Genomic DNA, 24153 nt, shown 5'->3' with positions numbered 1-24153 from the left:
AAGAATGGATAAGCAAGTCCGACAGATGATTGCAATGGCGACGGTATACCAGGCAGAGCAAGACGTGTCGTCCGTATCGGCCGTCGTGCGACTGAACAGCCTCGCTTGTGTCACCAGTTCTGCTTGCTGTTGCTATCCGTGGATACGAGGTACTCGTAGTCAGTCAACCAGGTTCCAGCCCCAGCCCACCCGTGCTTCATTCAGCTCTGCCATGGCATGGCAAGGACGGCATCAATGACAGCTCACAGCAGCAAGGACAAGGACCAGGGCGATAGCAAGGCAGGCAGCTTATCCATCTCCATGTCCATGCGTCATTATTAGCGGACAGCAGCGGGACGCATGGGCTGGCTGGACCGGGTTGAGGGCCAATATTGCCAGACGCAAGCCGGCTGCTGTCTCTGACTGGCCGGCAGCGGCTGCGTGCTTGGGCCTTGGGAGAGAGCTCTAGCGGCCACTAGGCGGGCTGCAGGGGGGGGAAGCCGATGGGAAGAGATGGCTTGGATGGGAGACGCTGCAGATGGGCTCTGATGGGGGGGAGACGGGAGCCATTGCCGGGTCCATGACGAGGTTTCAGTCGAGCAGCTGCATGTTTGCACTGGAAGCCGTCAAATCGCCATTATCGTCGGTGCGTTTTTAGCGCCAGAAGGGAGCTTTGCACGAGTCAACGAGGCATTGCGGAATACAGCTGCGAAGGATTCGATGTCTGGCGCCCTCGACTTGATACAATCCAGCCCAATCCCGTCCATCAAGGGAGGAGACGGCAAAAGGGCGTAGGATACATTGAAACAGTGAGTGGTGAAGACAAGCAGCAGAAACCAATTGAATCGACGAATTCAATCCAATTCATTGGCCTAGAGCTTCATTCCAGCGGCAAACAGGCGGCACAGGTAACGCCACGTCATGGCCCTTGTTCCTGTTTTTAGCCCATGGATTCGGTCAGGTTATTTTGAGGCTATTCCATTGTTTCGCCCCATGAGGCGTCGACTTGGACAACTGGCAAACGAACCCGCCTCTAAGCACCATCAAAGCAACAGACTCGGCGATAGCAGAGGAGCGAGATATTGCAACGACCTGCTGCTCGAAGGATCGGGTCTACGGAATCACTCATCCTGCGCGGGCATTGCTGAATCCCTCCCGCTCACCTGCAAGACGAACGCACATGCCGTTTGGGGATGAAGTTGGCGACGCCTCACCTCGGCCGCTGTTTCACGAGGTTGGTCCCTCTCTCCGCCCGTCCTACTGGGGCTGCGCCAAGTTTTCGGGCTGTTGTTTATGGATTTCTGCTCACAGGTATCAAGGCATCCACTTGCCGACAGGAGAACGTCGCCACCCACCGGCGATTCGACGTCAATGACTAGCATGATGCCGGCGCCTAGACTGCAAACCGCCGCTGGACAAGATGCCGACTGGCTAAGCACTCAAGACAGACAGCTTCAGAGAAAACTGGCTGCCCGATCTCTCCTTGTGTCGCGAACTGGCAATGCTTGTCTGATTCTTGCACTCGTCACATATCAAACAAAAACATGGGAGCCCCCGTGCGCTCTCCTCGGATCATTCTTCTCTGGGTGCCGTATCCTTATTTAGCAGTTACTGGTGGCGGAGTCATCGCTCCGCAGTGGTGGCTGCTCGTGCGAAGCACCTGCATATACGTCGTACGAAGTGGCATCGCCGTCTCCTGGTGAGCATCCATGGCCATCATGGTCACATATCAACCTTTCCGCCGTGACTTGTCCCCCGACTGCAAAAAGGATTGCGTGTGCTCCCTTACACCGTCGATATATCCTTGTCGATAACCTCTCTTCACTTATACAGAGTATTGCCTTGATTTGGGTCCTACGCGAATTGCTTGTGCATTTGTTCGTCGACAAAAGGCGTGGCGTGATCTCGATCTCCACAGGACGCTTCGTCGCCCTCGCTGCCGGCTTTCCCGCTGCTGACCCGTGTGTATCGTACGTACATACAACAAGTTCGAACGGAGTACGAAGAGCAAGTATTACTCGTATCACGCACGAACCCTCCTCCTCTTCCACACCCACGGCCAGGATCATGGACAGGACAGGACAGGACAGGCCCTGTCCATGATGGTGAAAATCGGGGCGGTGTAACCCCCTTTGCGAGACAAACAACAACTCATTGACCGCATCATCTCGTAACCATGACCGTGTTGACCCCCGTCTGAAGCAGTGCAGAGCGGTGCATCCAGACTCCCAAATGTGAACATGTCTTGCGATCCGCGTCCCAGCAGCTGCGCGCTTCTTGTTCCTCGATATCATCTGCGGGATCGCCCCGAGACGGTATCCCGTATCCCGTATCATGGAGGAGGAATAACAGAAGCTAGCAGTTGCGGCCACCATGCAAATATTCTGCTGCTCCTAGCAACTTTTAGGACTCCGTAACCGCGCTCCGTAACTGACATCACCAACGGAGCCGGCTCAGCCCAGTCTCTCGCGAGCGGGCTCGTATTCGAATCGGACGAGAAAAATTTGGAGGCTTGGCCGGCCCCAAGTGGACAATGTACGTCCTCGGTCTCCTGGGGCAATTTACAAGAAGCAGCAAAATTTTGCACTTTGAGCCAAGAAGTCACTTTCGGCACTCGATCAATGGGCTAGATTGGCGAGTTTGGTGACTTGGTTGCTTTCAGCCTCACGGAAATTAATCAGAGCAATAGGCAAGGGTAGGCATGCAAGCCGAATTTCTGGAGACACTTCTCGAAGCACGTCGATCGGTTGAGAGAAGATGCAGAACACAAATAAAAAGCTCAAAGACCGGTAACCTTCCGTTTTGTGCCAATCTGCCTGTATAAAGATTTCCGTCCTCGGCCGAATCTGAGGCTACTCGAATACATGCTGTATGTTGTCGAGAGAATCTCTAGACCCTCACCGCCCGCTAGTTGCAACCGCCAACCTGCAATAAAGTTCGTCGGACTCAATCCATCCCTTGGTATGTCGCCGAGGATGATTTGCGGCCGTTGTGAATGTCTCCACTGGATCTGAGTCTTCATGCCTGTAGCAGTAGCTTCGACGGCATTTCATCAGCTCAAGCAGGCAACATGGAAGCATCTGCCTCGACAGCAATTGGCCGGTGCATTCATCCTTGTCCCGAAGTGAGCTGCATTGCATTGGTAGCTTCAAGTCTTTCAGCCTTGTGGAATGGTTAGAAATGGCTGACTGCTTGCGTCTTGATCCTATATCCAAGTCCCCCTGGATGCCTTTACTTGGGGGCCGCAATGGCTTGAGGCGTGAAGCTTTGCGTCTACTCTGATGCGTTGTCCATATTGGGAAGCTTTGGGCAATCGGAAAGTCGTTGGCTTCAACGTGGCTGTTGCTAGCAATCAACTAACTAGTCCAACGATTCCGAGTAGTTCCCTCCTACTCTTTGCAATAGAAGCAGCAGCTTAAGGCGTAGTGCAATTCTGGAGAATTACAGCGATACTACTAGTTAGTAGCAGAATAGAGTTGTTCTCCATCTATGCTCAATGCTACAGTAGCAACAGGCACTGGGTAGGTACATGGAGCTGCCGGGAGGTTGTGTTCATGTAGTCAAGCTGGGGGTGTCGGATAGCCCCCTCCAAGCAATGAACAATGGAGAGGAGTCCACTACTGGAACTGCCATGTGAGGGTTCAGTGGCAAGACGAGTCGACGGCTAAAGTAGATCAGGTACAGCCATGGCCATCGACTGATTAGATGCCGTTGAAGATATTGGATACCAACGGCGGATTCTGCCAATCAAATACCCAACAACTCCTCGCACTCCTGAGGACAGTTTGCCATGGCTCAAAAGCTGATTCATGCAAGTACCATGCACGGATGATTTGCAGGGCCGTGACTTTGACTAGCATGCCGATTTCACGTGATAGTGCCGGGCCACCGAGCAGCACCAGCAATTCGCATCGTGCCAGCCAAGCGTGAGCACACGTAGCTTACATGTGAAAGTTCAAGATTCTTGTGTGCAGTCTGCAGTCTCCCCTGTTTCCCCCGTCCTGTCTTTTCCAATGTAAAACTCGATACTCCGTCACTGCGAAACCTGCCCGACCAGCAGCCATTGATTCTGCTCGAGCCCGTCCCACGCTTCCTACGTCGTCCAGCCTCGGGGCATCACATCCCACTCCAGCCGTCTTCAATGATTCCCTGCAAAAGTGACCTCACACGACATGCCAACTCACCTCAGCCCAGAGTCGGCAGAGACTCTGGATCCAGATGAGCACGATGCCCTTCGAGCCCTCGACCGGTCGCCTCATCCGTATCACCACCAGAACTCCGAGCTACCCTACCCCTCGGACCGTGTCGTCGCCCCCGCCGAACGGGCTGCATCTCCACAGCCGCACAATGACGCGAGCCAGCTATCGCCATCTCGCCTAGTCGCCCTATCCAAAGAATCGACGCCGACGAGCGATAGCGGCACCGATGCCGACGACGAGCACTTCCTCAAGGGCCTGCCGCCGCCGAAGCTGCGACCCCATAAAGGGCTGAGAGGCCGCAACGAGGTCATCTCCGGCACCTCGACGCCCCTGCTGTCGCCCGCCGTCTCGCAGGAGCCTGTGCCCGCATCAGGCGCCAAAGCATCGCATAACGGCAAGAGGTCAAACGAGAGGGTTATCCTGCCAGAGGCCATCCGTCGGAAGAGGATACTAGTGCAGCGAGCTGTCGAAGTGGGCATCATTGCTACCCTGGCCGCCATCATCCATGCAAACAAGCTGCTGTCGCCAATTCTGGCCACTTGGCGCAAAGGTGCGCCATGTACCATTCTGCCTCCATTCGGTGATCTGTTTCTGACTGGTTATAGATTTCTATCTGTTCGGTGCCTTGTACGGAGGGCTCTTGCTGCTATATCCGGTTCGTGCTGCGATCTGGAGCTACAAGAATCGCCAACCATCTTCTGGCCCGCTATTGAAGATTCCCGCAGCCTTCGATCCCGCCCCTCTCCTCTACCCCCCGGCGATCACGATATATGTTTCCTTACTTGTCTCTGTCAACAACCCGGCGGTGATCCTCCCGAACCTCATACTTGCGATAAGCTCCATCCCTCAGCAGGTGGTGCCCAAGCTCGACCATTACGCGGCATACGACTCTCTCCACTGGGCCCTATCTTGTCTGCCGCTGATATGGCGGTCCTCTCCGTCAGCTCGGTCTCGATTTGCGCCCACTTATTCTTTCCTCGCGCCAGAGGACCTCGCCTTACTATACCCTCTACATCGGACCGCGTGCGCCGTATTACATCATCTCACCACGACCAGCCTCCTTACTACCGAGCTCCAGCTTCTTTCGATTGCGCTTATCAACGTGTTGCTCCTTGCATCGTCGCCTCAAATCCAAATACTCAAGGCCCTCCTATGGGGTGGTGGGCTGAGCCTGCTTGTGCTCTGTGGTGCCGTGATCAGATGGGGAATCGTGTTGGCAAGAGTACCCAAATGGCGGTTCCAACGAGAGCCATACCCACAGCGACGTTCCCTTTGGAAGACGTTGGGGAGGCTGTTGAGCTGGAGGAAGCTCAAGGGCGAAGTTCTGGGCTCACCACACGATGTGTACAGTGACGAGGCTTTTATCTCGACCGATGAAGACGAGGACGATTTGCGATTCAGCAGCCCTACCAGAGTGCAAACCTTCGATGCAACAACAGACGCAACCCCCAATTCGCACAAAGTTCCTTCACCCACTGCCGACAATGGATGGACAAATACGAGCGGGATCTCTCGAAGACACACGACGTCTCACCCTGAAAAGGTCGCTCGCAAAGCAGCAACTCACACTCCATCCGGCAGGCGAAAACGGACGGCGTCTGTTTCAGTCCGGGCCTATTTCAAGTTTACGCCAGCACAAGCAGCGCGGAGGAAATGGCTGTACGCAGGTTATGTCTATGTGAGCCTGGCGGTCATCATAGTGGCCGTGATCCGCCCGTACATCCAGAAATATGCCCTCGGGGGCAATGAGCCGATCGGCTGGGCTCTGGGCTATTTCTTCGGCGACCTGCCCGCCTTTAGATATCGGGTTGTCAGAGCGAATCTAGAACGCTGGATCTGTCTACCGCCGCGGCTCGATACCTTGGACACCAAAGAATGCCGCCTTGGCTGGGTGCAGCATGTGCGCCTTGACGACTTCGGCGAGGCCAACACGCGACTCTTTATCAGCGCGTATTGGGTCGCGATCCTGATTGTCGGGCTTGCCATCGTGTTCCAGCTGAAGAACACGTACGAAGTCGACACCCGGCGCAAGGTATTCCACTTCATGATGGTTGGCATGCTTCTCCCAGCGACATACATTGATCCGACATTTGTTGCCTTGGCCCTCTCGATCGTCTTGGCCATCTTCTTGATCCTGGACCTACTGCGGGCAAGCCAGCTACCACCCCTATCCAAGCCGATCGCCTCCTTCTTGGCTCCCTACGTGGACGGGAGGGACTTTCGCGGGCCTGTTGTGATATCTCACATTTTCCTCCTCATCGGGTGTGCCATTCCACTCTGGCTGTCGCTGGGTTCCTTGCCGCGGACCGGATCCGGCTACCTGGCCGGCTGGGAAATACCTACCCGAGAAATCAGCATGGTCTCGGGTGTCGTCTGTGTTGGCCTGGGCGATGCAGCCGCCTCCCTCATCGGGCGCCGTTACGGCCACCGCAAATGGCTCTGGGGCGGCGGCAAGAGTCTGGAGGGAAGCCTGGCATTCACGGTGGCCGTCTTCCTTGGCCTGACGGCAGCCAGCCTCTGGCTTCGTCTAGGACAGTGGCCCGTTGCTGGCGAGGGCACGAGCATGGCGGCCAGAGCCGGGCACGCCCTTGCGTGTTCTTCCATGGCCAGCTTGACGGAGGCGGTCCTGACGGGAGGCAACGATAACGTCATTGTGCCAGTGATTCTCTGGACATGCGTGAAAGCACTTGAATTTTGAGCATATAGAAGCATGACATGGGCGTTTTTCTTCCCTCTCTTTTCGGGCATCTCTTGACGGTGGGGGTGTTGACTGGACAGCGCGGGATCATACATTGATATGATTTATTGAACTCTTCATCTGTGTTTTGATAGATGGAATGCAGATGGCGAGTCAGATGGCTGATGAATATTGAATGCAAGATGATTACTTGCATGAATGAGAGATGAATGACTACAATGGTCTAGTCGACATCACTGTATTATTCAATGTGAAAGTCCAAGTATCAATGCGCCGTCGCTTTTTGGTATCTTTGGGTGTTTTGCCTCCTTTTGAATCCGTTTCCCCCTTTCCATCTCTCCCTCTATATTCTACGATTTACCCGCAATATGACGCCGTCAGGAAACTGAAACGAAAAATACAGAAAAAAAGGCCAGAGGCATATCATGTAGTCAAGTCTTCTAAAATGGCTTCCAAGTCTTCTTTACGAAATGGCAGGCTCAACAACTCCGTTCCAAGATTGTCTTTACGGCTCGTCAACATTTGGTGGTCGTGGAATCTAACACAAGTAGCAGTGCCGTCAGTACCATTCAAGCAATCAAGGTGGTAAAAGGGATGTAAAGGGGAAGAAGCTTACTCTTTGAGCAGCGTCCGGAAAGCCATCTCGGAGCTGCAAATGAATTCCTCCACGGCCTTGTTATACACCATCCTATACTCCAGCCCAACACCGTCGTCGCCTTCGTCCTCCATGGCAATGAGGACTTCACCGACGAGCAGGCGGAAGAGATTCTTTGCGTTCTCAGTCAGGCTCTTGAGGACAAAGGCGACGCCCTCCCGACCGTTGACGCGCTGGGATTGCCTGCCAAGGAGCTCATGCACGTCGTCCACGACGTCGAGCTCGGCCTTGAAGGGGGAAAAGGTGGTGCAGTCGTGGAAGACAAAGTTGAAGCCCGAGCGGACGCCGATATCCCACAGCAGAGGGAAATCAGGGGTGTCCGCGGAGCACGCGAGGTTGATCTGCGGGTGGGCGGCGAGCTGCGCGAGAATGGCCTGGGAGCCGGGCTTGCGGAGGGGAGGGGCGTCGATGGAGTTGACGATGATGGTGAGGCTGAGCTTCGTGGCGGAGAGGAGGGAGGAGATGGTCTGGATCATGACGGCGGGCTGGGAGGTGGGCACTCGCTGGGTGGGGTCGATGGCGGAGGCGACGACGCTGAGGATCTCGCGGAGGTTGGTCGTGTGGGCGTAGCCGTTGACAATGACGATTTTGTTGTTGAAGCCGGCTTTGAGCGATCTTTTGGTGTTGGCGTGGATGTAGGTTGCGAATTTGCGGAGGAGGTGCCGTTTGGAGCCGAGGCCGTAGAGACATATGCTGAAGCCCTGGGACAGCTCAAACGCCCACTGGGGGAAGGACTCGGCGTGCAGCTGCTCGAGAGACTCGATGTTGTCGGCGTGACGGTCCCGGTGCTCGCGCAGGATGGCAAAGTACTCGTCGTGGGAGAGCAGGTTGAGAGACGCAAGGGTGTTGTCCGATGTCTTGGGCTTGCCGGGCCGGTTGTGCAGAAAGTAGAGCTCGTGAGGAGGCAGGTCCCTAGGCGGCGTGGGCGACCTGGGTCTCTTTGGGCGGCCCTTGGGTCGACCCCGAGGTTTCGAGGGCGTGGCAGCTTCGCCGTCCGTCTTCGACTCGGGCTCGTCCTCGCCATCGTCTTCGTCGCCGGCATCGCTCGACTCGTAGATCTGCCTTGTGATATCGTCGTCGTCTTCCTCTTCGCTGCCAGCGTCCCCGACAACGCGGTCTATCAGCGCTCTTGCGCTCTTTCTCCGCGCCGATCGGTCAGCTGCCCTGCCGGGCGTGAGGGCGGCATTGAAACCTATGGCCTTTGTGGGCGTTGCGAAGACGGGGACGAGGGCTGGTTTCGAGTTGGGGGTGGCGTTGTTGGATTTGGGCTTGGGAGGACGGCCGCGGCGGCGAGGCGTGGGGGTTGGTTCGGGCTCTGTGGCTGTTTCTTGGATGTCGAGGTCCATTTTGTCGCCCAGGGATGGGATGTCGGGGGTTTCGTCTTGGTTGGAGTCCATCTGGGCCGACTCTGGTGCGTCTGGATGGCGTCGAGATGGGTATTGCAGCTGGTGATGCTGTTTGGTTGGTTGGAGGGGCTGAGAGGGTGATGACAACAGCAAGATGCGTAGCTGAGGGGAGACAATTGATGGCTACAATAATGCCTTTGTTGGTTCAGTCCGAGTCTGCACTCTTGGATGTCTAGGAATGATGCTCTCGTCAAGTCCAATTGAGGACGCTGCAGGTGAGGCAAGTTGAGATGCTCCCCGCAAAAGGCAGCACTCAACGCGGTACCTTGACGCGCTGAAGCCAACGGCAGCTCAGGGCCGTGAAGCGCTAATGGAGCAGGTGGTGTAGCGCCAATCCGACCCACTGCCATGTGAACTGACTGATCCGGCAGGGATTGAATTCTTGAGGCTTGGTCATGGAACACTTTTGCGCCTCTTTTCCCTCCGTCCCCAGGCTTATATCAGGTTGTCAATCAGTGAAGGAGAATCAATAAAATGAACTTCAATCTATACGGATCGCTCAACTCGGCAAAGTTGCTGCTCAAGCCCGGCTTGTGTCTGCCTCACCACATTGCGCCAACGTTCAACGACCTCCCCATCCCTCTCGATGCGGCCCTGCAGAGAGACGGCCGGAGAGCCAACATCAAGGCTGTTGTCCTCGACAAGGACGACTGCTTTGCCTACCCCGACGCCAAAGAAGTGTATCCTGCCTACAAGGTATGGCCGCGTCCCGGCCCAGTTGAGCCTCTGTAGCGTGTACTGACACAAAAGCCGCAGCAACACTTTGAGAAGCTGAAGCAGACTTACCCTGGGCGCAAGCTCTTGGTCGTCTCCAACACGGCGGGAGCCACCAGCTGGGACAGAGATCTCAAGCAGGCGGCAGAGGTGGAAAAGAACACGGGCGTCTTTGTCCTTGCTCACTCGGTCAAGAAGCCTGGCTGCGGCGCCGAAATCATGGCGTACTTCAAAAAGTATCCCGAGACCGGCGTGACTGATCCGTCGCACATTGCTGTTGTGGGCGATAGGCTGATGACGGACGTGATGCTTGCGAACATGATGGGCGCGTGGGCGTTTTGGATCCGAGACGGCGTGGTGCCGCTGAATCAGAAGAGCATCGTGAGTAGAAGCGATGGGTCTGTCGAGGTGTTGGTGCCTGTGATGCTGACACGATGCAGTTCTCTCGGATCGATCACTGCCTGGCGGGATTCCTCCAGGCGCGAGGCGTCAGGCCTCCGGAGCCTCACGTGCCTGAAAAATACTGAATGCGATGTCTGTTGTATCGGCTCCAACTTGCCTGGTTACCAAGGGTATCTTGTGCTGTTCCCATATGAGCGACGTCTGTGAACCACGGACAAAATCTGGGAGATGGCCGTAGCAAGGGGGGACTTCATCTGGTGTGCTGTCTAGTGGTCCGAATGGGCCATTGGAACGGTTGCCCTGATGCACTGAATCACTGTATCGGCGATACTAAGCTCAATACCTCGCTGCTATATATTCCCCGTCCTTTGCATCTGACTCTGCAACAAGATTTATCGACCGCGGACAGGGTGCTCTACCGACAGCCTTGCTCCTACATCTTCCCCGATCGACAAGCTTCTGGGGGGCATCTTATACTTACACCTGGCTCCTCCGACCACATACTTATTCATCTTCGCTTGACTGCGTTCCCTCGCACGACATCATACACGGACTTCGCACACAATGGGCGGCAAAACGTGGTCCAAGCTGGAAGAGCGCTTCTTCTGGAAGACCATTGTTCCACAGTCGCCAAAGGCTGTGAAACCGTCCGATCGAATCCACGACTGGAAGGCGTGCGCCGAAATCATGCAACGGGAGATGGGGGTGAATGCGCGCCGCAAGTATTCGAAGCTCATGCTCTGTGCGTCCTACGGATCGACAATAACATTCCTTCACACATACTTGCTAACCAATGTTCCCCATCCCTCAAAAGTCGAACACTATTTCCAAAACGTTCAGACGGGCCACAAATCCCCTTGTGCTCGCGAGTTCGTGGTGGAGCACAAGCGTGAGCTCGGTGAGTTCCGCAAGCGACAGATGCTCGATTCCATGGCTGAAGAGAGTCCGGGGCGAGGTCAGCGGCTGATTGATTGTTGCTGGGATCCAGAGAAAGCCTATTAGGATCAGCCTCAGAGATGGGGGCTGCCTCGACTGCTCAACTTGCTTGACCTACATCATGCTTGGGAAAACGAAAGGTCCAGAGACTGGGGTGGGATGAACACAAACTTGGTATCAATATCACGGTATCAGATGGTAGGAAGTGAGTTTACTGAGCGTCCGGCGAGGACAGCTGTTCCAGCGGCCCGGAGACGCAGAAAGGGAGAGCCCGTTGTCAATTTTGCTCGCTGCTGGAGAGTATTGCATCTGCATCATACCATACCTCGATAATAAACTACATAATCTTCTATAAAGACACGCATCAAGCTGGGGGAATGGACTCATTTGTTATTAAACATTTATACGCGCAAGGGCTGCTTTCGAACACGCTTGCTCGCGTACATTCTCGAGGCGCCAAAGACACAACCAACCACTACAGCCCTGTGGAAAGACGGCACCAACGCGGGAGAACATGATGGAGCGCTTCAGCTGCCGTTGTATGGAGAACAAGCGCGACTTGCCCAGTCTCAGCAGTCTTCCGCTCAGCTCAAAGTGGTTGGTGCGGTAGAGATCATCACCAGCTGAGATGCCCATGCAACTAACACCATGCAAGGGCAGCAAGAAGTGAAGCACTTGAACCGCAAACAACAATCACCACGTCCATCATCACATTCAGCTTTGAACCCAGACCCATCATCACGCTGTCATTGAGGCGCAAATATTGCAGCATAATTCCAGGGGTCCGCGAGCTTTGAGCGGGCTAGCGGACGGGCCGCCCGTGTGGGTGGATCGTGGGCTGGAGTCTAGACGGTAGGCAGAACTGCAAGCGGCTCGATCTCAGCTGGCCACGAGGCAATAGTTGGCCCTGTGGCGGCTCTGGAAACGGGATGGGCCGGCAATAGTCTGGGAGGCCGTGGTGATAGTCTGCAGCTGTTGTTGTGTGTGCGCGATGGTATTGGTTGATGGCTTTTACCAATGGATGGGATACCTCAGCTGTATGTGATAGACAAAGTTCATGTTCACTATAAAGAGCTTTGCTCGTCCAATTCTCGTGTAGAATTGTAGTATCTCTATTACCCCTAGTCACTTACACCCTCCTCTCCTCTCCTCCTCAACATGGTCTACCTCCCCGCCACACGGCACCTCAATGGCGTCCGCCTCCTCGCCCTCGACGGCGGCGGCGTCCGCGGCATCGCCTCCCTCATCATCCTCAAGGAGATCATGGCCCGCGTCCAGGCGCGCAAGGGCCTCAAGCACGAGTGCCGCCCGGCCGACTTCTTCGAGCTGGCGGCGGGCACCAGCACGGGAGGCATCATCGGCATCATGCTGTTCCGGCTGCGCATGACGGCCTCCGAGGCCATTGACCAGTACGACGTCATCGCCAAGGAGGTCTTTAGCCCGCGGCTCTGGGGGTGGGACATGGCGCGGTGGATGCCCAACGGGCTGGCGTCCATGATCAACAACAGCAAGACGCTGGTGCAGAGCAGTCGGTTTGACGACAAGTCGTTGAAGAAGGCGATTGATCGGGTGGTGGGCACGTATGGGCTTGACGAGGAGGATCGGAGGTTGAAGGGGGATGCGCCGCTGCTGCATCCCAACGCAGGCAGGATGTAAGTCTCCTTCTTATTCCTTTTTCCCTTTGAAGCTGTCTTTTATCAAAGAGGTGGTGGCTGACATTGGAGGAATTTGATGTGTGCAGGTTCGTCTGCACGACGGCGCAAAACAGGGCCGAAACGGTGCTGCTGAGGACATACAAGAACGACACCGTCCACGTCAAATCCAAGGTCAACGACGCCATGCGCGAGCACTCGGACAAGGTCACCATCAGCCTGGCCACGCGGGCCACCTCGGCCGCGCCCACCTTCTTCCCCGAGGTGAAGTGGCCCGAGAACGACCCGCAGCTGACGTTCTGGGACGGCGGCCTGCTCAACAACAACCCGATCGACCAGCTGTGGTACGCCCGCTACGAGCTCGTCCAGCCCGAGGAGCCGGCGCCGCCCGTGTCGTGCGTCATCAGCCTCGGCACGGGCTACACCAGGCCCGACGCGTCGCCGTCCGAGTCGTGGTTCCAGCTCGTCGGCGTCGCGGCGTCGGTCATGGGCTTTGCGACCAACACGAATGCCAAGGGCAAGGACTTTTCGCGGCACATGACGGCGCTGAACAACAGGCCGGAGCATGCGAAGACGAGGTATGTCAGGCTGAACCCGCCGCTGGGGAAGAGCGAGATTGGGCTGGCGGATTATACCAAGATGGAGGAGCTGAAGACGCTGGCGGGGGCGTACATCAAGGATGAGAAGAACCAGCTTTGGATTGACAAGGCGGTGGCTGCTATTTGTGATGAGTGAGGGCTGGACGGAGTTGATGTTGATGGTTCGGAAGCGATGAAATGGATACATGCCGGCATGTGTCGGAGTTTGTTTGTCTTGATAGCATTTGGGTAGCATCATGGAGTTTTCAAGGATATGTATCATTGTTATTCAAAAGCATACAAGCAACAATGGGTGTTTATACCCACGAACTGTGGTACCTTGTCATGAGTTCAAAGATATAAGCCCAACGACGATCATATATTCCTGTTGGTGGTCAATGTGAACATAACCGAACCACCTCCAAGTCACACAAATCCCACCGCCGGCTTTCTTCCCGCTCCGCTCCGGCCGGATGCCCCACCGCGGGGCCCTTCCGCCTGCCGCTCAGCCCGTCCAAAAGGCGGTCAAAGGCGGCAGAAATAATTCCTCGTTATCGGAAGCTTAACGGTTCAACGCTTGCCATCCACTTCTCGAACATCTGCAGTGACGGCGCATTTCTCATTACCTCACAACTCCTCCTTCACCACCACCATTCTGGTGTGCGTTTTATCTCGATTCTAGTGATTTTATTTTCTTTTCCCTTGTCAGAGCATTATATACGCGCCATCATGAGCTTTCCGTCTCCTCTTGGCGGGGGCAACGCTCCCCTTCCCCAGATGGGCAACCAAGACCCCAACGTCCGAGCTGTAAATCTTCCTCTCCTCTTCCTCCCACCTTCGACTCAACTTGTGTTCCCTGTTTACTAACAAATCTCCGGTCCAGATCCAAGGCGCAATGGAATCGTGCTACGGCAAGTCCATCATGTCCGGCGTCATGGGCTTCGGCATGGGCGGCCTCTTTGGCCTCTTCATGGCCTCTGTACGTCTCCTCCTCGCTCCCCTCGACTCTCCCTATATCTTTACCATTTTACTAATATTCACCCCCCGTCTTCCTCGTGCAGATGTCCTACGACACCCCCTTCGGAAGCCCCCTCCAAGGCGCAAACGGCCAGCCCGCCATAACCTCCCTGCCCCTCCGCCAGCAGCTCAAGATCGGCTTCAAGGACATGGGCACCCGCTCCTGGAGCATGGCCAAGAACTTTGGCAAGGTCGGCGCCCTCTTCTCGGGCATCGAGTGCGGCATCGAGGGCCTGCGCGCCAAGAACGACCTCGTCAACGGCGTGGCGGCGGGGTGCCTGACGGGGGGCATCCTGGCCAAGAACGCGGGGCCGCAGGCCGTTGCGGGCGGGTGTGTTGCGTTTGCGGCGTTTAGTGCGGCGATTGATGCGTACATGAGGCAGCCGAGTGATGAGTAGGCAGAAGAGAGGGGAAGATGGGGTGTATCATGATGGATATGTGGATTTGGGATCATGTGTTTTTTGATTTGGTATAATGGGTTGAGGAGTTCCGGTAGAGTGTACATATAGAGCATCTGGGCTGGCGTTGGCGGAACTGTCTTTGGGTACGATCTCTCTCCACTTTGGCGTGGCCCTTGGAGGACAGAAAAGGAAAAAGGTAGGAGAAAGGGGAGAGATAGCATGTGTATAACAATACCCTGGCTGCTATAGAGGCAGACTACATACCATCAGAGCACTCTCAATGCTGTGAACCCTCGGCACTTCTTTGAGAAGCGCAAAGGCACCCGTACATCACATGCTCGTAAACGTGCCATTACTTTCATTACTATGTAGAACTCGTGCTTTCTTTTCTCATACATCTTCCTGTAAGACCGTATCCCCACTAAGCTCTGTACCCAGCGAAAAGGCACCCTCTTACGCCGCCTGGTAGACTTGGAACTTGCCCACTTCCCAGTAAGCATCAACAAATGACTGGGGGTTATTCGCAACAATATCGGTGCAGTTGCTGGAACCTGCACAAAGAGAGTTCGAGTCAGCATCTTCATCGAACGCCCGAGAACCATCGTAGAGAAGTGTGGTCAGGAGAGGCACTCACATCCAGATTTATCCCACACACCATACACCAAGTCGCCACAGAGATCAATGTTCAGGATAATCGAGTTATTCCTAAAGTGATTCCCGACATTGCAATCCGTGCTCGGAAAGTCCGCCGCCGCCTCGCCCCAGGTGCTCGGATCGGGCTTCTGGCCGGTGATATCGGCGGGAATGGCGCTGCGCGCAAACTGCCACACGCGGATGCCCGCCTCGCGCCACTCCATGGCCATGACGCCGCCGCCGTTGGCATTGAAGGCCGAGCCAAAGGTGCTGTCGGCGCCCTGGACGCCGCAGCCGGCGTTGCCGTTCTTGGACGAGTCGCAGTCCTTCTGCAGCGTCTTGTCCGTCTGCTTGCGCTTGACGCCCATGGAGCAGCCCTTTGAGGTGTGGAGCGTCATCTGGTTCCCGTCGTCGGCCTTGTTGGTGGCCTCCATGACGTCGATCTCGCCGTTGTCGGGCCAGTTGGACGGGTCCGTCAGCCAGAGGGCCGGCCAGGTGCCGCAGCCGTAGGGGGTGTGGCGGACGTCGAAGATGAAGAGGCCGTCGTTGTACGTGTTTTTGGATTCGACGCGCACGGAGAAGCGGCCCGTGGAGGCGTCGGGGTTGCTGCCGGGGCCGACGGAGGTGTCGACTCTGAGGACGGCGGCATCTTGCGATGCAAAGGTGAGGTTCTACCGCTGTGTTAACGACATGAGAATGAAGAGGGCGTGAAGAAGAAAGACCCTCAGCCCCTTGACATATATATGTATATGCAGGAGCTGATATATGAGAGCATCACTTACCAGCTGTTGGGCTCGAGGCTGCGGAACGTAGTGAACAAAACCCCCGGCAGGGTCCCAGCCCTCGAAATAGTTGAAGTTGTCAAAGAAGTTTTCTCCCTGGACTATTCGTTCCCAGTAATTAGCATGACGAAGCGTTATAAAGTAATGGAAGAGGTTATGGATTTACTCACATGTATCCTTGAGGGTATATGTAAGCTGTGTGTAGTCGGGATACGACTGCTTCTTCCCCTGCGTGACGCCAACAGCCACGCCAATGACAATGGCAATGACGACGACGGCAGCAATGCCAATCCAGACTTTCTTGGACCAGTATCTCGGGTTCCACAGGGGAGTTGATGAGGATCCGGACTGGCGATGGCCTCGGCTATCGAGGGGATATTCCTCATATCCGGGGGGCGCCTCGCCCGGCTTTACACTGCCTCGCTGCATTTCTTTCGTATCACTTGCCTGGAGGATGGCCTGGTTTGCCCGAAAACGAAAAGGCAGGGCGAATAGCACGCCGGAAAACGGTAGATATAATGCCTCTCTCTCCCTCCCCCTCTCTTTCTCTTCTCTGAGAGAAATCAACAATCTTGCTAAAAGGGCGAATCCAGCGAACAATGTGAGTCAATGGATGGTAGTCCCGGCCAATGAATGCAGCCTGGTTAATATCACACCGGCGATAACCTCTTTGGGAAGAGAAACAAAAGGGCAACTCCTCCTCGCGATAACGAGCGCAATATCGGTGGTGACAGAAAAGCTGTCCACGGCAAAGAGAGACGACTCGGGACAAGGTCCGAAATAAAGCGAGCGACGTTGCGAAGCTGGAAGAATGAAGAGCAAGAAGAAAAGCGCAGCAAAAAAGCTTTCTGATGAGACAAACACGGATACGAGAATGTGATGTTAACAAGTGAGAGAGAGAAGAGGAAAGAGACGGGAAAGCGGAACGGAGTGAGTGGGTTAACGCTGGGTACGGATTGACCTCATACGAATCCACGTACTTACTACTACCTACGAGTACATACATTTACGGGCCTTTTTTTTATTCTCACTCACGGCTTCGTGCATTGATATGATACGAAGCAGGTAATTCAAATAGTTGCACTTTTGCTCGCATGAAAGACCATCGGATACGGCGGCATCTCTCTCCATCAGTCCAAACCACCCCCGGCATCTGAAGGAATCCCGCTTCCCCGGCCGTTGAATTGGGCGTACCTTATCCTGCGTATTCCTTCCTGGCAGACCAACGGCGCCGTCAACTGTATATCCGTGGCGCGAAGCAGCTGCTGCCTTAAGCTAGACCTGATCCAACGTTGAGGGCAAAATGAGAAAAAAGACATGCAGGAACCGGCAAATCCTTCAATATACCGAAAACGGATTCAGAAAAGCCCAGCTGAGAAAATCGGGGACGAAGAACCCGGATCGACAAAGAGCTTTTTGTAACAATGACGCGCGTCGATGAAGATTCCAAGTGGGAATTTGAGTGGCACCCGTCACTTTTAGTATGGTAGCACGATTTGGCTAGGTTAGGTAGAAGTTAGCAGAAGAGTACAAACGTGAAGCTTCGCAGTACTCGTGTGCTGATTTCGAACCTAGCCGCCATAGCAAGACAAAGAGAGGTGGACGGAAAAAGGGGAAAGGCGAGCTAATCAGGAACCGAGGGGGCGGTGCAAAATGTCAATGTCGATACGAAGCCAAGTGAATGACAGCGTGGGTGTGCTGTGTGAGTGGATTTCTGACGGCTTGGATGGTGTGATGGATTTGGCTTCTTACATGTGATATCATTTCACGTGCTTGGGGGTGTCAAGACACGACGACCGCCACCAAGGATATTGCTTCGATCTATCAGAGCAATTGTCCTCTTTGCATTTGGATATCCATGTGATGGCCCTCTGTAACCGCCTCAAACCAAATCTAACCGTGACAACAAGATATCGCCCCCTCCCAACCCCAAGCGGCAATCACAGAAAGTTGCCCTCTGATTCATTATAGTAAACATGGGAATGCGGCTCCAACGAAATTAACACATGCACGCTTTAATCGTCATCCTCCTCAACGCGAGCCTTCTTGGCCCTCCTGTCCTCGTCCTGCAGTCCGTATCCTCTCTTCGAAGATGGATTCTGATCGACCTCGGACAAGAACTTGTCCACGTTGAACGGGTCGGCGGCGTCCTTCTCAAACTGCACCGGTCCCTCTCGTGCCTATGAAAAGACACCAGTCAGCAATGCTACATAGGTAGTGATTGAAAGGAGTGGGGTAAAGGAAAACTGACCTCTGCTTCGCTGGCCCCCTTAAAGGTGCCCTTGCCCAGCGCCTCACCGAACCGGCTCGACTTTTGAATCTTGGCCATCTCCCTGTCACCCGCTTCCGCATCCTCATCATCCAAGTTTGCTCGCGGCCGGTAGATGCTGTTGATGGCATCTTGAGCGGCGAAAAGGGGCTTGTCGTAGGGATTGTCCTCGTTGAACCCGCTATCGAATCCGCTGGACTGGTTGAACAACCGTGAGTCGTACATGGTTTCCTTGGACTGTGAAGGCTTGGCTATGCCCAGAGCAATCTTCTCAGAGATGTCTCGATTTTGCTCCCGAGCCATGACCTGGATACGCCGCTCGGCGCCCATTCGTGTTTGCCGCAGTTTCCGCTCGTCCTCCTTCCGCTTCTCTCTTCGTGCCCTTTCTCGAGCCCGGATTTCTGAATCCTCGCTATCGGAACCCCTAGCCTCTGAACCGCTGTAGCTAGACCGTGACGGTGATCTGGAACCCGAGTCCCGTGAATCTCGCGAGTCTCGCGAGCCCCTTCTTCCACGCCGGCCGGCTGCGGCTCGGTCCTCCCGCGCCTTCTGGGCCAGAGCCCGTAGGTTTTCTTCCTTCTGCGCCTTTTCCTTTTCCGCCAGCCGCTGCTGCATGAGGGCTCTCTGCTGGACCTCGTCTCGGGCATGGCGCTCCGCCATTTTGATCGCCTCCGCAAACTGTGCGTGCTTGTCGTTGATCGTAATGTCCTGTAGGCCTCGCCCGTCTGCAGCCAACCGCTTGTCCAGCGGCACTGTGAAACCTTTCGGATTCTTCCAGTTTGACACGGGCGGTGGAATCCTCCACATCTCTTGGTCTTCGGCGGTGAGTTTTCGTGGCGGCGAGTGCATGACGGGAGGAGGTGGCGACGGAGGGCCGCGGGGAATCTTCTTGTGTTTGAACTTCGGAGGCTCCATGGGATCTCGCTGCCGCTCGACAATTTTCATGATGCGGTCCTGCTTCTTCGAGTTGTCGCCCATCTGGTTTGCCGGCGTGTACCGCACAAAGGTCGGGTCCTTTCGCTGTCCGATGTTGAGGTTCTTGGGCTTCTGCGCCGCCACGGCTCCGCTGACGAGGGCTGCCAACGCGTTCTTGGTTCTCTCCGTCGTCGCTTCGACCGACTCCTTGTCCGGACGCGACAGATCGATCTCTCCAGCATCGGCTCGCTGCCTCAGCGGAATGAGGTCCTTGAAAGATGTGTGGATGATGCGTCCCTCGCCATGTCCCTGCCTCGCAATCGCGTCGTACTTGACCTTGCCCTCGGCATCGACCTGTAGCGCCAGGGCATTGCTCGTCTTGGCGCCCTTCCTGCCCATGTCCAGAGGGTACTGGGCAATGGGGATCTCGGGGAACGCACCGCCGTCGCCAAAGTCCTCCTGCGAGCGAGGCCGCCATCCCGCTCGCTGGCCGTACGGGGGAGGGCCGCTGCGCTTGAGGACGATTTGCGTCTCGTCCAGCTGGCCGGGCCCTACGATCCGAGGCCCGCGCTGCTGCGCCCGCGACGGCGCCTCTTCATCTTCTCCGGTGTATTTCGGCTTGGGCAGCGACGCCTGCAGTGATGCGGCCATGGACGTCATTTTGCCTGGCGTCGCGTGAGGTGACGGTTGCAGATGCGGCGAGAGTTGCGATGGCCAACTTTTGGGTTGAGAAATTCCAGGTATGGCGGTGCAGGTGTGGCTGGGCCGGCAGGGATTCGACGCAAGATTGTGGCGCAAATCAAAGTCCCGGCTCCGCAACAGTGGCTTGAACTTCTGGGAGAGCCTCGGGCTAATGATCCGCTGCTCCAAGCAGCCAAGTGTAAAGTATCGTATGCAGCTGTCAGGTAGCACAGATTCAAGGTTGAGCGACTAATGGATGCGATTAATGTATGTATTTTATCTCATTTACTAGTTGGAAGCATTTCCATTTTCAATGTTTTGCCCCAGAGGTCCATCACCAGCTGTTTTCAAGCTCAAAGACGCCCGTCGCCATGACTTCCGGCCACGTTGGCCTACCCAAGGTATCTCTCTCTGCCCATTGACATGCATGCCACGCCTCCATCCGTACCATCCCACCTCATGCTGAACAAGCGGTCCGTCGATTGCATATCCGTATGTCTCGACTTGCAAAATAGAGAAAAAGCATCATTCGTTCAAACGTAGCCCTTGCGTGCGCCCTGGAAGAAGAACCGAACAACAAACACCTGCAGCGCTCCCATGCAGACGATGAGAGCAATTTGGATCATGCTAAAGTTGACAATGCGCTTCTCCGTGCTCGCCACGGTGCTGAAGTTGCGGTTCTCTCGTGTTCTAAAGTACTTTTGGTTTCGCGAAATGGTGGACAGCTGGCCCGAGATCTTGTAGATGGATTCCTCCAGGATGGAGGTCTGTTCCGGTGACGAGCCCTGCTTGGAGGGGAGCTGTGCGGTTCGTGACTCGTTTTCGACCTGGACGCAGGTGGTATTAGCCTAGGATCCCTAGTTGTAGACATCCCTCCACCGTTCGCTTATACTTACAGCAATCTCAAAGTCGACGAATTTCTCGGAAAAGGTGCTCATCTCGTTGTCGAAGCAGAACGAGTACTCGCCAACCTGCTGCGCGGTGAAGACAAAGTCGCCCTGTCGCTCCTTTTCGCCTTGCAGGATCACCTTTCCGCCGGGGCCCTCGACGATGTAGTCGACATCGAACGAACCACCCGATTGCACCTAATGCGCGCGCAGAGTCAGTACATGTGTGAAGCAAGTGCAGCAGCAATGCGGCGCCCACTAACAGCAAAGTAAAAGGCAATCTTCTCGTTCGGGTTCTTCGTGGCGGCGTAGAAGCAGGCCTTCTCGTTGGCGGTCAGCTTGTAGGTCAATGCCGTGGCGGCGACATTGGAGGCCATCAAGGCCATCAGGCCAGCTACCAGCGTCGGCAGTCTCATCGTGTGGTTGTGCAGGTCGGCGTTGTCGAGGGCTGGATCAGGATCAGGGAGGCTTGTGAATGGGACACACTGGCCCGAGTCTTGGTGTTGAAGCCCACCAGCCACTTGTCACCAGCCACTTCCCGTCCCACAAGCAACAGCAACAAGCCACACGTACATGTACAGTACTTTGTCTCGGTCTCGGCACGGGAAATTCGCGACCCCGCCCCCTGATTCTTTCTGCCTTCTTCCTGCATTGATGCCTATCCCGCTAAGAGCCCAGAGCTTCAGCGTTCGATCGCCTGTAATAATCGCGGCAAGCGGCGTGTGGGACACATGGGGGGCTACATTGGGATACGTACCGCTCCAGCCACAGCTGAGACACCGCTATATCATTGGCTTGATCCCGCGCCCAGTTTGTTGTTATTCGTGTTATAGTGACGTCGATTGTACATTCACGAGCTGTCAACCTTTGCTTCTCTCTTCTCCATCTCCGTGACATCGCCATGAGGTGACGAGGCTCATCTTCTTCTAGCTTCAACATCTTTGATCCCGTGCATCTGATACTTCTTAACCCCTCTCTGGCTGTCGGTTCAATTGCCCTGCTCCTCCCAGCGACCCCTCGCCGTCTGACCTTGCGGGGGTTGAAGCTGGCCCCGTTGGCAACATGGCCATCCAAAGGAGTGTCGCAAATGCGTCCTCGGTCGCAATAAGGATAGGAGCCCTTCTCTTCTTCCGTGCTGTACGTGATGCTTTCTTTCCTCTTCATGGGATACATGTGATATTGGATTTCGAGCTGACGCCACCTGTAGTTTCCCGTAAGTATCGACACCTGCTTGTCCGGAGACCGTGAAAGTAAGTAAACATAACGTGCATGCCTAACCACATCATAGGCTCGATTTCCGTCTGTTATCTTCGCTCTGTTTGCAATCTATATTCCTGCTTTCTTGACAAGTTTCTTCTCTCCGCCCGAGCTTGAAGTTGTGGATGATGAGGTCGACATCACGGTCAAGGAAACCATCGTCACGTCGGATGATGAACCGGACCAGGAGCTGGTCGCGGATGAGGTCGACGTGAAGGAAACGATTTCCTTGTCCGAAAAGGATGTACCGGCTTGGAAAATCATCTTCTACGGCGCCCCCAGTGCAAAGCGACCCCTCAGCTCCTTGCTGAGCCTTCTCATCAACCTGGTGTTCGTTGGCCTCACGGCCGATGCCTTGTACCGCGCTCGCTGGTACTATCCTGCCGATGACCTGTCTTTTGTGCGGCTCGGATACGTCTCTCACAACGAGGCCAACTTTCTCATCCGCGAGCCTGACCAGGCCAAGATGCCCGTCACTTTCCAGATCCGGCACTACAACGGCCTCATCTGGCAATCCGTCGGCAGCGTCAAGGCCACCACCAACGAAACGGACTTCACCAGTGTTCTCACCATTCCGCTCCTGAGCTACACTGAGCAGCAAAAGTATGAGTGGCGGACTTCGAACAATCACACGGGCGAGCTGACTGCGGCGCCCCCGCCTGGGAAGATGCCAACGCAGAACGGAGGCAAATACACCTTCTTGTCCACCTCATGCATCCTGCCGCGTTTCCCTTACTCCCCCTTTGATCACCCGCTGGCAATTCCAGGACTGCGGAATCTTGCAAAGAGACTTCCTGAGCTGAGTGCGCAATTCATGCTCTTCCTGGGCGATTTTATCTACGTCGATGTCCCCGAGCGCTTCGGAAAGTCAGTCGATGAGTATCGCATGCAGTATCGGCAGGTATATGCCTCTCCGGATTGGCCCCCTGTTGGCCAGAACTTGAGCTGGATTCACGTCTTGGATGATCACGAGATTGCCAATGTAAATCCCCCCCTCCCCTCACTAAGCTCCGAGTCTGCTGAATGTCGTATCGACTAACAACGGTATCACATAGGATTGGGATGCCAACAGCACTGGGGTGTACGAGAACGCCGTGAACCCGTGGCACATCTACCAGGCTCAAATCAACCCTCCGCGTGCTGTGGCCGCCGGCACGACGAGCGAGCGTCGACAGGGCGCCACTTGGTTTGAGTTTGTGCAGGGCCCCGCGAGCTTCTTCATGCTCGACACCCGCAGCTACCGGTCCAGCAACTCGCTGCCCTTCAATTCGACGGAGAAGACGATGCTAGGCGCCGATCAGCTGGCCGACTTTTTGGCCTGGCTTGCCCGACCCGAGCCCAAGGGCGTGAGGTGGAAGTTTGTGGCCTCATCCATTCCCTTTACGAAGAATTGGCCCGTGAACGTGAAGGACACTTGGGGCGGATTCTTGGTTGAGAGAAAGAAGATACTCGAAGCCATGTGGGATGTCGCCGCTCGCGGAGTTGGCGTCGTCGTCTTGTCCGGCGACAGGCACGAATTTGCCGCAACCAAGTTCCCACCCCCTCCCGAGTCCGAGTGGCCCGAGGAGTCGACCGTCTACGAGTTCTCAACCAGTCCGCTGAATCAGTTTGCTTCTCCGATTCCCTCGTATAGTCAGGTGGATGATGAAGATGTTCTGATCCAGTAAGTTTGCCCTCACATATACCCATGATATCGGCGAGCCGTCCTGACCGCGATAACAGTTATCATCACTCCGGCATGTCCAAGTTTGGTTCGTTCACCATTGAAGAGGAAGACGGCGAGAGCAAGCTTCTCTACCGTCTCTTCATCAGCGGCGATGAGAAATGGAACATGACCATCACAGCTCCGCCGGTTCCTCCTGAAGAGGAGAAGAAGGCTTCTTCAGGGTCTTTTTGGGATAGGCTTAGGGGTTGGTAGGCACGTTGCGTAACAAAGTCACACCTCGGAGTTTGTTTGGCTCACTGCCGGGTAATGGATTTTGGGTGTCATTTTTGGTCGATGGAATTGGGACAAGTATCTACATCCCTTGGAGTCTGCTTGCAGGGAAAGTCGTGTACGAACAGGTTGTTCGCTGGATTTGTTTGGGATGGA

General features: G+C 55.3%; 10 protein-coding genes across 10 annotated transcripts; 6 read left to right on the top strand and 4 right to left on the bottom strand.

Annotated features, from left to right (window-relative positions):
- Nucleotides 1-4137: 4137 nt before the first annotated feature.
- On the top strand, nucleotides 4138-6876 carry CCMA1212_003871 (Dolichol kinase sec59; the record flags this gene model as incomplete). Its single annotated transcript, XM_073701200.1, has 2 exons — nucleotides 4138-4728; nucleotides 4784-6876. The coding sequence occupies exons 1-2, from the start codon at nucleotides 4152-4154 to the stop codon at nucleotides 6874-6876; spliced, it is 2670 nt and encodes an 889-aa protein (XP_073560112.1). The 5' UTR covers nucleotides 4138-4151.
- A 423-nt stretch (nucleotides 6877-7299) lies between these two features.
- CCMA1212_003870 (Origin recognition complex subunit 2) lies at nucleotides 7300-8948 on the bottom strand (the record flags this gene model as incomplete). Its single annotated transcript, XM_073701199.1, has 2 exons — nucleotides 7493-8948; nucleotides 7300-7414 (listed from the first exon to the last, which is right to left on the bottom strand). Exons 1-2 carry the CDS (start codon nucleotides 8926-8928, stop codon nucleotides 7300-7302), a joined length of 1551 nt encoding a protein of 516 aa, XP_073560111.1. The 5' UTR covers nucleotides 8929-8948.
- A 463-nt stretch (nucleotides 8949-9411) lies between these two features.
- On the top strand, nucleotides 9412-10178 carry CCMA1212_003869 (Phosphatidylglycerophosphatase; the record flags this gene model as incomplete). Its single annotated transcript, XM_073701198.1, has 3 exons — nucleotides 9412-9633; nucleotides 9694-10032; nucleotides 10092-10178. The coding sequence occupies 3 exons, from the start codon at nucleotides 9412-9414 to the stop codon at nucleotides 10176-10178; spliced, it is 648 nt and encodes a 215-aa protein (XP_073560531.1).
- A 439-nt stretch (nucleotides 10179-10617) lies between these two features.
- CCMA1212_003868 (uncharacterized protein) lies at nucleotides 10618-11055 on the top strand (the record flags this gene model as incomplete). The annotated part of the gene is made up of 3 exons (XM_073701197.1): nucleotides 10618-10795; nucleotides 10868-10951; nucleotides 11048-11055. 3 exons carry the CDS (start codon nucleotides 10618-10620, stop codon nucleotides 11053-11055), a joined length of 270 nt encoding a protein of 89 aa, XP_073560532.1.
- Nucleotides 11056-12147: 1092 nt separating this feature from the next.
- Nucleotides 12148-13376, top strand: CCMA1212_003867 (Calcium-independent phospholipase A2-gamma; the record flags this gene model as incomplete). Its single annotated transcript, XM_073701196.1, has 2 exons — nucleotides 12148-12641; nucleotides 12731-13376. The coding sequence occupies 2 exons, from the start codon at nucleotides 12148-12150 to the stop codon at nucleotides 13374-13376; spliced, it is 1140 nt and encodes a 379-aa protein (XP_073560526.1).
- Nucleotides 13377-13948: 572 nt separating this feature from the next.
- On the top strand, nucleotides 13949-14634 carry CCMA1212_003866 (Mitochondrial import inner membrane translocase subunit tim22; the record flags this gene model as incomplete). The annotated part of the gene is made up of 3 exons (XM_073701195.1): nucleotides 13949-14026; nucleotides 14103-14198; nucleotides 14281-14634. 3 exons carry the CDS (start codon nucleotides 13949-13951, stop codon nucleotides 14632-14634), a joined length of 528 nt encoding a protein of 175 aa, XP_073560527.1.
- A 456-nt stretch (nucleotides 14635-15090) lies between these two features.
- Nucleotides 15091-16481, bottom strand: CCMA1212_003865 (uncharacterized protein; the record flags this gene model as incomplete). The annotated part of the gene is made up of 4 exons (XM_073701194.1): nucleotides 15091-15188; nucleotides 15272-15941; nucleotides 16053-16153; nucleotides 16223-16481. 4 exons carry the CDS (start codon nucleotides 16479-16481, stop codon nucleotides 15091-15093), a joined length of 1128 nt encoding a protein of 375 aa, XP_073560528.1.
- A 1586-nt stretch (nucleotides 16482-18067) lies between these two features.
- CCMA1212_003864 (Pre-mRNA-processing protein 45) lies at nucleotides 18068-19896 on the bottom strand (the record flags this gene model as incomplete). The annotated part of the gene is made up of 2 exons (XM_073701193.1): nucleotides 18068-18232; nucleotides 18304-19896. The coding sequence occupies 2 exons, from the start codon at nucleotides 19894-19896 to the stop codon at nucleotides 18068-18070; spliced, it is 1758 nt and encodes a 585-aa protein (XP_073560529.1).
- A 554-nt stretch (nucleotides 19897-20450) lies between these two features.
- On the bottom strand, nucleotides 20451-21220 carry CCMA1212_003863 (uncharacterized protein; the record flags this gene model as incomplete). The annotated part of the gene is made up of 3 exons (XM_073701192.1): nucleotides 20451-20744; nucleotides 20814-21002; nucleotides 21068-21220. 3 exons carry the CDS (start codon nucleotides 21218-21220, stop codon nucleotides 20451-20453), a joined length of 636 nt encoding a protein of 211 aa, XP_073560522.1.
- A 485-nt stretch (nucleotides 21221-21705) lies between these two features.
- Nucleotides 21706-23979, top strand: CCMA1212_003862 (uncharacterized protein; the record flags this gene model as incomplete). The annotated part of the gene is made up of 5 exons (XM_073701191.1): nucleotides 21706-21710; nucleotides 21815-21941; nucleotides 22093-23043; nucleotides 23117-23724; nucleotides 23784-23979. 5 exons carry the CDS (start codon nucleotides 21706-21708, stop codon nucleotides 23977-23979), a joined length of 1887 nt encoding a protein of 628 aa, XP_073560523.1.
- Between the last annotated feature and the right edge of the window lie 174 nt (nucleotides 23980-24153).

This window comes from Trichoderma ghanense, assembly GCF_004382785.1.
Source record: "Trichoderma ghanense strain CCMA-1212 chromosome Unknown scaffold_3, whole genome shotgun sequence".
NCBI lineage: Eukaryota > Fungi > Ascomycota > Sordariomycetes > Hypocreales > Hypocreaceae > Trichoderma > Trichoderma ghanense.
Note: the sequence above shows the minus strand (reverse complement) of the source record. Positions and strands in the feature narration are given on the sequence as shown.